This window comes from Charadrius vociferus, unplaced genomic scaffold (genome assembly GCF_000708025.1).
Source record: "Charadrius vociferus isolate BGI_N301 unplaced genomic scaffold, ASM70802v2 scaffold188, whole genome shotgun sequence".
Lineage (NCBI taxonomy): Eukaryota > Metazoa > Chordata > Aves > Charadriiformes > Charadriidae > Charadrius > Charadrius vociferus.
The window spans coordinates 7,259-20,279 of record NW_009649706.1 but is presented as its reverse complement, the minus strand read 5'-3'; the positions used below and the strand labels follow the sequence as shown (position 1 = coordinate 20,279).

The 13,021-nt window shown below is 42.0% G+C and overlaps 1 protein-coding gene across 1 annotated transcript in view; it reads right to left on the bottom strand.

Moving 5' to 3' along the window:
• RCL1 (RNA terminal phosphate cyclase-like 1) overlaps nucleotides 1-11,165 on the bottom strand; it is a 26,862-nt gene extending 15,697 nt beyond the window's left edge. Inside the window, exons 1-4 of the mRNA XM_009890654.1 lie at nucleotides 11,087-11,165; nucleotides 9,124-9,299; nucleotides 2,846-2,920; nucleotides 1,547-1,671 (exon numbers count right to left, since the gene is read on the bottom strand). Coding sequence (XP_009888956.1) covers nucleotides 1,547-1,671; nucleotides 2,846-2,920; nucleotides 9,124-9,204 — 281 coding nt within the window. The 5' untranslated portion in view covers nucleotides 9,205-9,299; nucleotides 11,087-11,165. The remainder of the gene's footprint in view (nucleotides 1-1,546; nucleotides 1,672-2,845; nucleotides 2,921-9,123; nucleotides 9,300-11,086) is intronic.
• Nucleotides 11,166-13,021: the final 1,856 nt, after the last annotated feature.

The window sequence follows — 13,021 nt, the reverse complement described above, 5'->3', positions numbered from 1 at the left end:
TAAAATTCATAATCACAAATCAAACTACAAGTTGGCAAATGCCCAAGAGAGCACAGAAGTTCATGAAATACAACCTTTAGTATACCTTGCCTGTAAAGAAAAAAAACCCTGACCAAAACATTAACTAGATACAGTTGTTTGCAAAAAAAAAAAAACCCAAAACCAACAATATTTTGTGCCCTTATCTTTGTGCAGAAGTAAAACCTCCTCCACTTCCACCTCCAATGGTACTACTGAAGGCAAAGAGCTAACAATCTTCTCATAACAAAACAAAAAGCTCATTTCATGCGTGTGCACTGAGGTGTAAACTGAACTAAAAGTTAAGCTCCCACCCAACATTCTTCTAGACTCATTAACAGCCAAGATGCCACCTATTCAATGTGTAACAAAGCTACATTTGTTACTACCGGATTTACACAAGGTGAGATACTTTTTAGTGCTGCTACATTATGTGATGGAAGCTGTTTTATGTTTTTCTTGCTATTGAAAAGATTTTAAATAGTGCTGTTCAGTTTTAGATTTATTTACTTGTGTACAGATGCCTTTTGAAAAGCAGTATTGAAAACACAGTAGTTTTGAGACACGGTCCTCAAGTCTAGTTGTGTCATCCCTCTGTGTAATGTCACCGTGTGTTATCTGGATATATGCCTAGCAACATGGGTGCACTTCACAGAATCACAGACTCACAGAATGGTCAGGGTTGGAAGAGACCTCTGTAGATCATCTAGTCCAACTCCCCTGCCAGAGCAGGGTCACCTACAGCAGGTTGCACAGGACGGCGTCCAGGCAGGTTTTGAATGTCTCCAGAGTGGGAGACTCCACCACCTCTCTGGGCAGCCTGTGCCAGTGCTCTGCCATCCTCAAAGTAAGTAAGTTCCTCCTCCTGTTTAGATGGAACTTCCTATGTTCAAGTTTGTGCCCGTTACCTCTTGTCCTATCACTGGGCACCACTGAAAAAAGACCGTTCTCACCTACCTGGCACCCTCCCTTTAAGTGTTTATAAGCATTGATAAGATCCCCCCTCAGTCTTCTTTTCTCTAGACTAAAAAGACGCAAGTGCCTAAGCCTTTCCTCATAAGAAAAATGCTCCAATCCCCTAATCATCTCTGTAGCCCTTTGCTGGACCCTCTCCAGCAGTTCCCTGTCTTTCTGGAACCAGGGAGCCCAGAACTGGACACAATACTCCAGATGTGGCCTCACCAGGGCAGAGTAGAGGGGGAGGATGACCTCCCTCGACCTGCTGGCCACACTCTTCTTGATGCACCCCAGGATGGCATTGGCCTTCTTGGCCACCAGGGCACATTGCTGGCCCATGGTCATCCTGTTGTCTACCAGGACTCCCAGGTCCCTTTCCACAGAGCTGCTCTCCAGGAGATCAGCCCCTAACCTGTACTGATGCTTGGGCTTATTCCTCCCTAGGTGCAGGACCCTACATCTGCCTTCATTAGGTTTCTCGCCACTTCTGCAACTTCAAGTTGGGGGATTCACTTTTTTACGGCAAACTCCTTTAAAAGAAGAAAAAAAAGAAAAAAAGAAAAAAGGATACGCAGTTCCTCTGATGCGCTTGATTTTCCCAGGGTCTGTGAACTGAATAGGCTGCAAGACCTTTCTCACCGGGCAAGAAAACACTATTTCTCCTCCCCCTTTGGGAGGCATTCCTCTTCGGTTGATCTAGAAACAACAATGGAGGAAAAAAAGCAGGTTAGTAAAGAGCACAAAGAATGTACTTACACACTCAAAAATGATAGCTTTTATTTCATGTATAATAAAATGTTATTAGTAGGGGTATTGCATGAACAGAGGCGAGAAAAAGGCATCCTAAAGGCAGAAATGGATTTTGCACCAAACCTATAAGCAAAAATTGATTTATTTTTTCCTCCTCTCTTGCCAGTACAGTAGGGCATGGCTTCTCAATGCAAAACCAACCCAGACCAAACAAACAAAACCCCAACACCTTTAGCAGCAAGGCGACCTTGGCTTAAGACCAGTCTCTAACAGCAAATCTGTACCTCACTGCTGAAGAGAGCCTGGAAGTGATGCTTGGTATGTATACGGGGGACCAGAATGCACTCATTCCCACAAACAGGCCACGCCAGCCCAAGGGTGTCCCACTGCCCCAGCCAGCGTCCACAAAGATGGGGATGTGACGTGGGCCCATGGGTGGGTCTGGCTCAGGTGGCACATGGCCAGGGAGGGTAGGGCTGCGGGGAGCTGGGAACTGGCTGTGCTGTGGGGTGGCTGGAGCAAGGGCTGACAGTGGGGTCAGGGGGCTGACATGGGGTGCTGGGCCATGGGCAGGGGACGGGCAGAACTTGGTAGAGCAAGCAAAGACTAGTAATGCAGACAGGGCCTTCACACGTTTTAAGTGAGAAAGGCTATAGTTTCTGTGTCCAACCAAAAAAAAAAAAAATATTCTACATCCAGATTTATAGGGCCTGTGAAGAGTGTAGTCTTTAAAGAAAAGTTTTTTCCCCTGTATTTTCCAAACTGGAAGCAAACCTCAATGACCCCCAAACACAGATCCAGCTTCTCTCCCAGTGAAGGAGGCAAAAGATCCTACTACTACTCCCTAGCCTTAAGCACGGGTCAGGAAGAGCAAGTGGAAGGAAAAAGAAATTAAATGAACTGAAGAGGAACGAGAAAGCAAAATGTATTCTTAGCTTGCAAAGATCTTGGAGACTAAGAAAAGTCACTACCTTTTCTTTACCCTCTCTACCCATAGCCTTTGCACCTCTCTTCTACCACATCTTCAGTCACCACGTAGCTGGCATGCCATTTAAAACATGCTAAGAACAAGAGGCAATTTTAGAAACGTTTTCCTTTAGAAATGAGTAAATTCTCTTACTTTGATTTCCAGACTTTCACCATCAATTCCAAACTTCTTCAGCAGTGGTAGAGCTGTAGCCTTAAGGACATCAACCTACAGAACACAGAATTAAAAAAGAAGACTCTTTATTGGAAGTACAGAAGTCAGTAATTTAAAAGTCATTGCATTATGAGGTGTGTAACAAAGACAAGGCTTCTCCATACTAGGTATTCTATGGGAAGACATGGGAATACAGCATAGAGAGCTTTGGCTACCCTTAGACTACCACAGCATCTCATTACTCAAAAAATTTGCTAGAATAAATTATGGGAGATGGAATTTCTTATTCCAGATTTCTTCCTCAGCCTGATTTTTATTTCTGTTACGGTTCAGCTAAAACAGCTCAGCTGTTTCTCTGAACACAGACATTCAAAAAATTATTCTGTTGTTGCTAAAAAATTGCTACAGCTAAAAGAATGATGATTGCAAGAACCTTTGCATTTTGGAGCAGGCCCTTGATTTGGCAGGAAGAACCTCATCCTTTTGTCAAGAACTTCTTTTCATCTATTTCCGAGAAACAGAAGCTTCTAGGGAACTTCTGTTGAAATACTTAGAAGAATCTGAAGTGGGTGACACATCATTCACATACTCCCTTTAAGCCAGATGCTTGCCAGATCCAGGTCTGAGCAGGATTTTCCTTGCCATTGCTCCTCCTAATTGCTGACCTGAGACAACAATGACTGTGATCTTTCCTCTGCTGAAACTTCAGTAGCGTTGCCAAAGGTGACAAAAATGATTTAGCGGAGCAACAGCACAGGGAGTTACCCAAGACAAGCAGCTTGCGAGAGACAGGACCAGGAAAGCATGACCAAAGAGGAACTAAATTCAGGTGAAAGAAACAGGCATGCAGCAGACAGCAGTTGAGGAGGCAGAAAAAAAGTACCCTGCTTCCCATGCCTTCAGCCAGAATCCAAAATTCTTGAGTTTCATTCTCTGTGCTGGCGGACAGTGAAAGCCATGGACAAAGTAGCAGAGCATACCTCACCTACAAAGCTGTGAACAACGTGTTAGAGCTACCTGAGCAGCTACAAGTGTATGCTGCAGTTCTCATTCTTCAAATCCTGCTGGCCAACATACTTCCTTTCTCACAGAGAAACATGTGGTGTTGTTTTTAATGGTAGTATCAGTATTTGAATATCTTTGCTAAAAAAAACAACCCACTCTAAGTAATTTTTTTTTTTTTATATTTATATAGTCTATATTTTTTTTATAGCCAGTCTAGCTTAATTCAGCCCCTCAGTAGTATTCAGTAATCACACAAATTTGACTTTTAGAGCAAAAACCTTTACTAACATGCATGTACAGACACATGTGCATGTTAGAAGTTCCAACATGCTGATCTGGATCCGATCTTTAATTGGCATTAAAGTTATACAATATTTCTCCCCTAGTTTTATCGTTTGAGAAACCCATAACTATTCATTGTCGTTTAAACAATTATTCTATCACCCGATGACCCCTCCCCACCCAGGAAATTGGGGAAAAAACAAGGAAACCCGGGGGTTGAAATATAAACGGATTTAATAGAATAAGACTAGATAATTAACATTAATAGCACTAAAGAACCAACATGGATCTTGATACCAATAGAAAAGATGCAAAGGTTATACTCAGCCCATTCTATCAGTAGGAAGCTGTGCACTCCCAGCAGTGGACAGCAAATGTGGGACACTGCGAGCTCTACAGCTTCGGGAGGAAGGGAAGGGCTCAGGGGTCTGGCACCAGGGTGAGAAGTTCTCAGGATGGCCGCCATCAAGGGAGAGAGAGAACTTTGCAGCAAACTTTCTAATTTATATTGAATGTGACATTCATGGTATAAAATAATCCCGTTGGTTAGCTTTTGTCAAGTGCCTGGGTCTCACTCCTCCTCATCCCTGGCAAGCTTCAAAACAGTGAGACCTCGAAACCCACACACCATAGCTGCCTATAAAGTAAATATTTTCACAAATTCAGGCACTAGAGTCTTCTAAAAGTGCAGTCTTCGCAAGTATTAGAAGATAAATTAGTCCTGTGTCACTCAAACCAGGACACTTGGGAAACAAAATATACTAGTAAAAAAAGAAAAGCTTCACTGTGTAGGTTAGGAACTCCCTTTTCCTTCTTCATTTCCACTTTTGCAGTTCTGGACTGAAGTCTATATCTCTGGAGAAAGCACATTATGCCAGCATTAGGAAGCTGGATCAATTTTGGGTCTGGTTTGTCTGTTTTAAAAAATTTCAAGACTTGTCATAGTTTTTAGTCCTCAGACAAATTCTAGGCATGATACTTATCAGGTACCAGACAGACACATAATAAGAGACTGTCTCTGTTCCAAATTTGCAGCCTAAATAGTGAAGGTAATCGCCAGTATTTGAAGAAGTCGAAAAGGCTGTTCTGCTTAGCGGACCAGTGGGAGTTCAGGCAGGAGAGGTTAAGTACTTGACTGGAACTCACAAGATGGTAGCAGAACTGAGACCTAAAACTGTATTTCTAGTCTCTTGCCTATACTCAGCCATAAAGCCGTTCTTCAGCTCCCCTTGAAAGGCAGTTATTCCATTGCCAGAGCACACAACACAACACCAACTTGTACCAAGGCAAATGCATCATACAACCAAGGGCATACCTCACCACAAATGCCAACAACTTGCTAAGTCCCATAGACATTGCTTGTTCACAAACCGCTGTAAATACAACCCTTTTGCCTTTAAAGAAATCTACAATGATTACAAAAGAAAAATAACTTTTAGTGATTTGCAGAATCTATTAGCTAGTGCAAAACTGAAAAAAAAACCCAACCCAAACCCAGACGCTCACCCTACAGCACATGGCTACCTAGCAAAGGGGCAAGGATCAGCTGGCCTGTGTAGTCATTAGTGCTGCACAGAAGAGTATTTATCCCTGCCATATATACAGAGCTGTGTTTTGGGGACAAGAACCTAGACTCAGGGTGTGGGAAGAGCGAAACCAGAGTTTGGCAAGTTAAAAAAAAAAAAAAAAAAGACAGAAAAGTCAGCATTTTTTTTGTTTTCCTGGGATTACAGACAACTGCTGAATTTGGATTAAAACTGAAGATGATTGCTGGCAAGCCAAAACTTCATATGCTAGTCTCATGCCAGCATGAAAATAATTTCTGTTTGAAGTCCCACGGCACAGCTGTAAAAAAACTTCAACATTTGCAAACCCAAACATTAAGAACGATTATTCTAAAAACAGGTTACTGTAGCACTATATATCTGTCAGAATTACAACATGTATAGAAGGAAAGAAAAATAAAAGCTATTATTTGCATGCCACCTCCATTCCCTTCAAAAAGGCACTTTATAAAGACACCCCCCACATACACGGTCTCTATACAGAAAAACCTGAAACTACCTCAACTCTATACTCCATTCCCCCACAGCTGGTCCCACAGGCTATCCACAGTCAGGTATCACCAGCGGTTGTGCAGAAAAATATAATGCAAATGTAGGCTGCCAGTGGCCGGTTCAGGCTGGTATTCCAAAGCCACGTCTCTTCCCAACAAGTGTGAGCAAAATCATATCCCTCTCACTCATTGAGTGACTCACTTCCTCTCACCTTGACCAATTCCACTCTCCCCAGAGCAGATCTGCCACGTTCCCTCTTGTCCTACCGACAAGGTGGTCTCCAGCAGAGAGCAACCTCAAAGTCCCAACACAGCTATCACATCCAACAGATATTTTTGAGGCTGTGTGAAAGCTGAGAGCTCAGTGCTTAGAGTGGATTTCAGAAGGCCCAGTGGGTCAGCCTACCTGCTTACCGCTACCATGAGGGAAAGGTCCCACTCCTCTGGCTGCACACACATTGCTGCTGCTTCACCTGTGGATGCCTCCATGAGAAAATGCAGGGGTACAGTTAGTTGGACTGGCTTAGGAATGGCTCTGAAAAGTGTCCAGGATACTGGAGTACGCAGGACTGTGTGGCTGAAAGAAGGAGATACGGACGGAGCATGGGCAGGACTACCTTCTTCTTTCAAGCACAAAGAGGGTGCTATAGGATCATATGTGTGTATATGTACATATATGTTTCAACACACATATATGGATTTGTACATTTGTCTGCAGGTGACAGATGTTGAGGGCACTCATGCAAGGATACATCCCATAGAGTTCATCTAGCTCCAAAATAGACACGTTCACAAAATGTCATAAGGCTTTTTAGAAGAAAAAGAGTAAAAATTCTCCAACGATGGTAAGTGGGTGTCTTGGCTATTGTACCTACTAAGTTGAGACGGAGAGGTTCTTACATGAAGAGCAGCAGGGAAAACTTGCCCATTTTAAACTACCCATAAGGTATTTACATTGGTTTGCCCTTCCCCTTCTCCTTGGAAAGCCAGAAAGCGTACAGATGAATAGACAAATTCAAGCATCCCTTTTCAGGCAAGCATAAGTAATAAATGTTCACCTAGTTTCTAAACACCTTCTGCCTAGTAAAAGCTCAAATCAATTTAAGACCCAGTTTCCATTTACTTAAGCCCATAAACCACTCAGGGTAGTACTTAAACTTGTGCTTTTAGTCTCAGCAACCTGCAGAACCATATGATATACAAAACATCTTGTAAAACTCCTTAAAGTAGTTTATTGGTCGGCACAAAGTTTAATATTTACTCAGGCTAGTTAAACAGACATAAACCAGTTTTAGGAATCGCTATTCAGTTATGGCCACTTAAAAAGTTACTACACATGAGCTGAGTCACAGCAACTACAGTTGTGCTTCTACAGCACAATGAACTTCAGATATAACTCCTTAGCACGCACATCTGCATTTTACTGAAACTTCATGGCAGGTACTGTGGTCAGCTGATGCATGCCAACACACTTCTGTGTCTGAGCTTTGGCCAGTGCAAGACCCCTTCAAGCACAAACAAACTGGCTCAAATTCTCACACCCATTTCAACTAAAATTGTTTAAACTCTGTTGGCCCACGTGATGGATGCCTGAAAAGGGATAATTTCCAGAATCAAGACTGAATTGCTTAGATGAGCATCCAAACTTACTTGAAAGCAACACTAACATTGGACTGCTCTTTGTCTCCAAATCATTCAAGAATTTCTCCTGCATGATTAAAAAGATGCAGTCAACCAAAAGAGACTTCTTTGATTCTTACTACTTATCATTTCTATTAAGTTCTTCTAATCACGGTGACTCAAAAGTTAGAGAAACATGCTTCTCATTTTAGAAGGTTTTTCCTTTTCCTTTTTTTTGACAGTGCTGTGTATAACCTGCTACAATCATCCTTTGACTCGTGTGCATCTCACCTGTGCAGAGCCACAGGTGAGAGAATAAGTTTTTCAAATGAGAAGAGAAGCACAGTTGAAAAGCCATAAATACCAGCAGGACTTGGAAGCTCGTCTAATATCTGCAATTATACCTAATAGTATTAGTATTCATTTAAACTGGTTAAGTTTTCAGATGACAATGTTTCCTTAGTCTATTCAGAGGAAAACTGACAATCTCCAATCACTACTCAAAAGGTAAACAGCAGCACTGTTCTCCAAAAGCTATTATGTTTGTTGGGTTTTTTTGGAGGGGGGAGGAGGAGTGCATAACCACTAACCATTACTTCAGTGTTTTAATCCCGTGTTAACCACAGCGCATTTTTGTAACAACACTGTTAAAACAAAGGACTGTAAATCAGCAGTAGTAGAAACCAAGGCAAGCATTTCATTGTTGTTTGATCTACCATGCCTTCTAGCATCTTTCAGAAGAATGAGAGAGTTCTAACATATTTTTGCAATTGTAATTTCATAATTGCCATGTGACTTCAGTTTCTAATAGAAAAGTGGCTTCACAGCAGCACTGGTATAACTATGTCCAGCACCTAACAGAAGAGAAAGATTCCTTCCTTGTCACACTCAAATTTTAAAGAAAATTTTCTCTTTTTGCAGTAAATACATACACGGAGTGGGAGGAAAAAAAAAAAATCTAATTTTTAAGAGAACAGGAGAAGCAAACCAGTGGCAGGGCCTCACATTGCATTTAAAAGGAATTTCCAGGGGAGGAGACCAAAGCAGCACAGAACTGAAAAGGTGGATTATAAACTGCAGTTTGGAGTGTGATGCAGAAAAGCAGCAGTTTAGCAGATGCTGGTTTGATTCAGAGAGTTTCCTGGCAGATGCATTAACACTGGATACTTCTGGATGTGAGAGATCACAGAAATGCAACATGTTTTAGAAACTTCTTCTTAATCTTTTTTTTTTTCCTTTATTTTCCAGAGAAAAAATAAAAATACTCCTCTGGTACTTAAATTTTATTACTTACTGAAGGATCTACTTGATCATTTGTTACTCCCCTCAGGACAATCTTCAATGGATGTTTCATGAAAGGTGCCAAGCAGAGCATATTTTCAAAATTTTAGCCAATACCGCGACTGGGGCTGCAGTCATGTTCCAACGAGCCTCCGTACAGAAGACCGGGCTGATAATACAAGGTAGTACCTGGGGAAGATACCAATAAAGCAAAGCAAATCAGAGCACTGTCAGCACACTGGTCATCACTACAACATAAAGACACTTTGCAGCTAGTTATACAGGCAAATTGGAGAAAGAACAATTTATGAAAGCTGGTAGCACTTCCAGCAGGCTGTTTCTACGTCTGCAGCTAATAAAACGGCCAACGCATGGGCGTCTGTCTGTCTGGTGCATCATTTCTCCTTTCCCTTCCTCCCCAAAAATCAAGGAACTCTTAGCAATCCCCAAAATATCAATACAAGCAATTATTATCCTCCACAGCAGATAAATCTTCACCAGGCCACCAGGTCATCACTGTCTCAGCGTATCTGGTGGTAGTTCATCTGCTCTGCTGACCAACCATAACCCTTAAAATCCTTCGGAAAAAAAAATAAAGATGAGGATAAGAACCAGATGAGATTTTTATGTGAGATGCTTCTCGCTCAAACCAACCCCTTTGTAAGAGCCAATTTGTAAACTCCCCAAACAAAGACTGAGAGAAGCATCCTGAAGAGATAAGGAGAGGGGGGGAAGGCCCTCTGAGTTTCACTGAAGAATGTCTCAAACACTTGCAAGCACTCACAAGCACCTTGAGATACAGCTATAGTCAAGGGGTGGATAATGTGGAGGGCTGCATAATGTGGAGTCTGGATAACTAGGCCTTATGCTCAAAGAACTGGTAACACTAACATTTGTTTACCTCTTGTGTGACTCAGGTGAGAAAACTTTAAATAAGACAGGATGAGTCTGGGGGGCGGGGAGAAATCTTGTGAAGACAGGACTTTGTGGTCAACTTTTGAAGCTTGTTAGTTGTCTGGTTTTGGGGGCATTGTGTCCAATGAATGACCTTTGCCTCATTATCCACGAAATATGCTGCATATGCTAATGAAGATTATCAAGATCACGCTAAACATATGACTATAGCACTCATCTCTCCACCCAGATCATGCTATACATAACCTGGGGGGTGGAACCTGAGACAAAACTGCCAGCATAGCTGTACAGTGGGTTGTACTGCTACCGCAAATACAAAAGGGGAAAATTAGTACCACAAAGGGGAATCCACGCGGAGGAGCACTCCTATGAACCTGAGACCCCCATTGGAGATCAGGACCGGTGATCTCTTTATCTCTCTCTCTTTCTCTCCCTCTCTTCCCTGCCCCCCCCCGCCTCTGTTTTCTCTTTTCCCTTATAATTGTTCAGTAACACAAGGTGCACCTCACGACTTGCCATAATTTGTTTTACCGCTTGCCACAATTTATCGTGGACCTAGTTAAGACATATATTAATCACTGTGGGGATCTAATTAATGTTTTTGTATAGACCTTGAAAGATGTGTCACCTTAGAATCTGAGTCACTTCCCACCACCCCCACCACCTCTTTTCTGAGTGGGGTGTGACACTCTTTTCTGAGGGTCACTAGACAAGCAGTCTGGCTCAGAAGTTTGCCTCTGTAGATGGCAAACATTGCCTTCTACAAAAATACGTTCTGGTTCAGAGGGACCTTCCTCCACTACAAAATCCTGCATACCAAACAAAATACTAATTTTAATTCTTAAGGAATACAGTTTGCTTAATTCTCTGCATTATGGTGGAGTGCTGGTCTTCTTGCAGGTGATCAATTACTACAAAACTTCTCAGCTTGGTTATTTCTGGTCTTGTCAGTCAATGCTATCTGAACACGTACTTCTGTCAAGCCAAAACTCTGATTTCATTGCAGCAACTCATACAGCCTGGAAGACCAGAACAGAGGAGGAAGAGAGAACAGATCTCACCTGTTTGGTTTATTTCAATCCGAGAGCCATTGGTCACTTTGTCAATCAGGCGAATAAAACTTGCTTCAAAATCTGAGGAATAGAACAAAGACAAAATTTTAAGATTCCTTACATTTATTCCTGGGGAAAAAAAAAAAAAAGGACCCTTCAACACAATACTTGTACATTTTCCCTTTCCTGCCTCTCACAACAGTAAGTCTACCCTCACCTACTTGTTGTGGTATAATTCTATCACATGAGAAAAGGCAATTTACTATAAAAACAGAGATGTTAATTTGAACCTCCATGCTTTTAGGCATCTCAAATCAATTGAGGTGCACCCTCCCCCCTGATGCAACCGTTGGACTAGCGACAGTCCTCTCCCCGACACACAGCCAGTGATAAAAATTTACACTTCTGACCACAGTGGCCTGAGGGATCAATCAAGCCCAGGATAAAACCTTTGACAATTTACATTTTGCTCAGTATGAAGCAAAGCATACACATCCTAGCAAACAGGATGTCATATATTTAAGCATAGTAAGCTAATAACATCTTATTCTCTGTAAAAGTCTTAGTTTAAAAGAAGGGGACATACAGATGTGAAGTTCTGCTGCTGCACAGTGGTTCCACAAACACAATTAGCTACCTGCAGACTTTCACATTTTCCATTTCCAAAACTGTAATTGACATAATAAAAGCTAGAGGAACACAAGTCTCCCCATTACCTCCTTTCTTGCTTACTGTGTACACTATAGCAGTTCGTGTGGAACTAATTCCTCAGTTTCTCTTGTTTGTGCGCACTCTCGCTCTGAGACACCGGGAAGGACAAGCATGTTCAAAAAAAAAAAAAAAAGGGGGGGGGGAGGAATATGCTAGTATTCTAGTATTTAGGTATCCCAAGCTGCTACAGACTCAGTATCACGGAAAACATGTGAATATATGCAGAGCTCAAAACCCAGGTAGTTTTAAGGGCCAACAGCACCTGTGTAACTGTCAGCAGGTTGCAGAACTTCCTTAGCAATAACCCTGTGTTACTTCTTAAAACAGCAATCGGATTTTTCTTCCTATGTAAGATTCTAGGATGCATAAACATTTAAACCAAAGAGCTACCTGCAGAAATTACAGTTTGTCAATATTTGCATGATATGGTTATTGCCCCAGTCACACAGTGCTGATTCTGCCCTCTGTCATCATAGTTTCTAAACTTAAGTTTATATGAGAGATCTGAGACCTCTTCCAGGGCAGGACTGCATCACTGCAAATACCCATTTCCCTCTTGGAGCACAAACCTGTAGAAAAGTTTTCATTGCAAATGTTCCAGTCATGAAAAGCAGAGAACTGCATGTTGTATCATCAACACAAATCAGGGTTTCTTGTTATTATTTTTCTGTTACAGTTACAGTTTACATTTTAACCCATACTTGAAAAAGGCAATTCGAACACCTCTTAAAAAAACCATGGCAAAAACTAAGCCAGTTTTGCCTTTCTGTAAGCTGCTATGGTAGATGAAAGCACAGAAAAAGTTTCAAATGAGGTTTTTGTGGTGCTAATGTTTCCTTCGGTCCTTTACGTTGGCTGCAGCCTAAATCACATACAACTTCACCACCACCAAACATCCCATGGCAATAATAAATGCTTTGGGTCACAGTAAGTGTTAACTTAAGCACACACACGACCGTTTTGACAGTTTCGAGGAGAATTTCTAGCTATAAGCTGCAGTCTCCTCCAGAGGCAGACTAGTGTCTATGCTGGTCCTAACCCTGTTCTGAACTTCACACCTTGTCCAAAAAATAACTGAATGCCACAGCAACGTCTCTTCCCCCATCTCTACCCTACTGCTTTCTTACTTCAGACACACGAGGAATTTTACTTTGGGGTGCTGCAGCTTCTGCACTGGAATGAAGAGGGTACTCCCTAAGCAAGATTTCCCCCAGAGGAGCCCGCAGGCTCGGA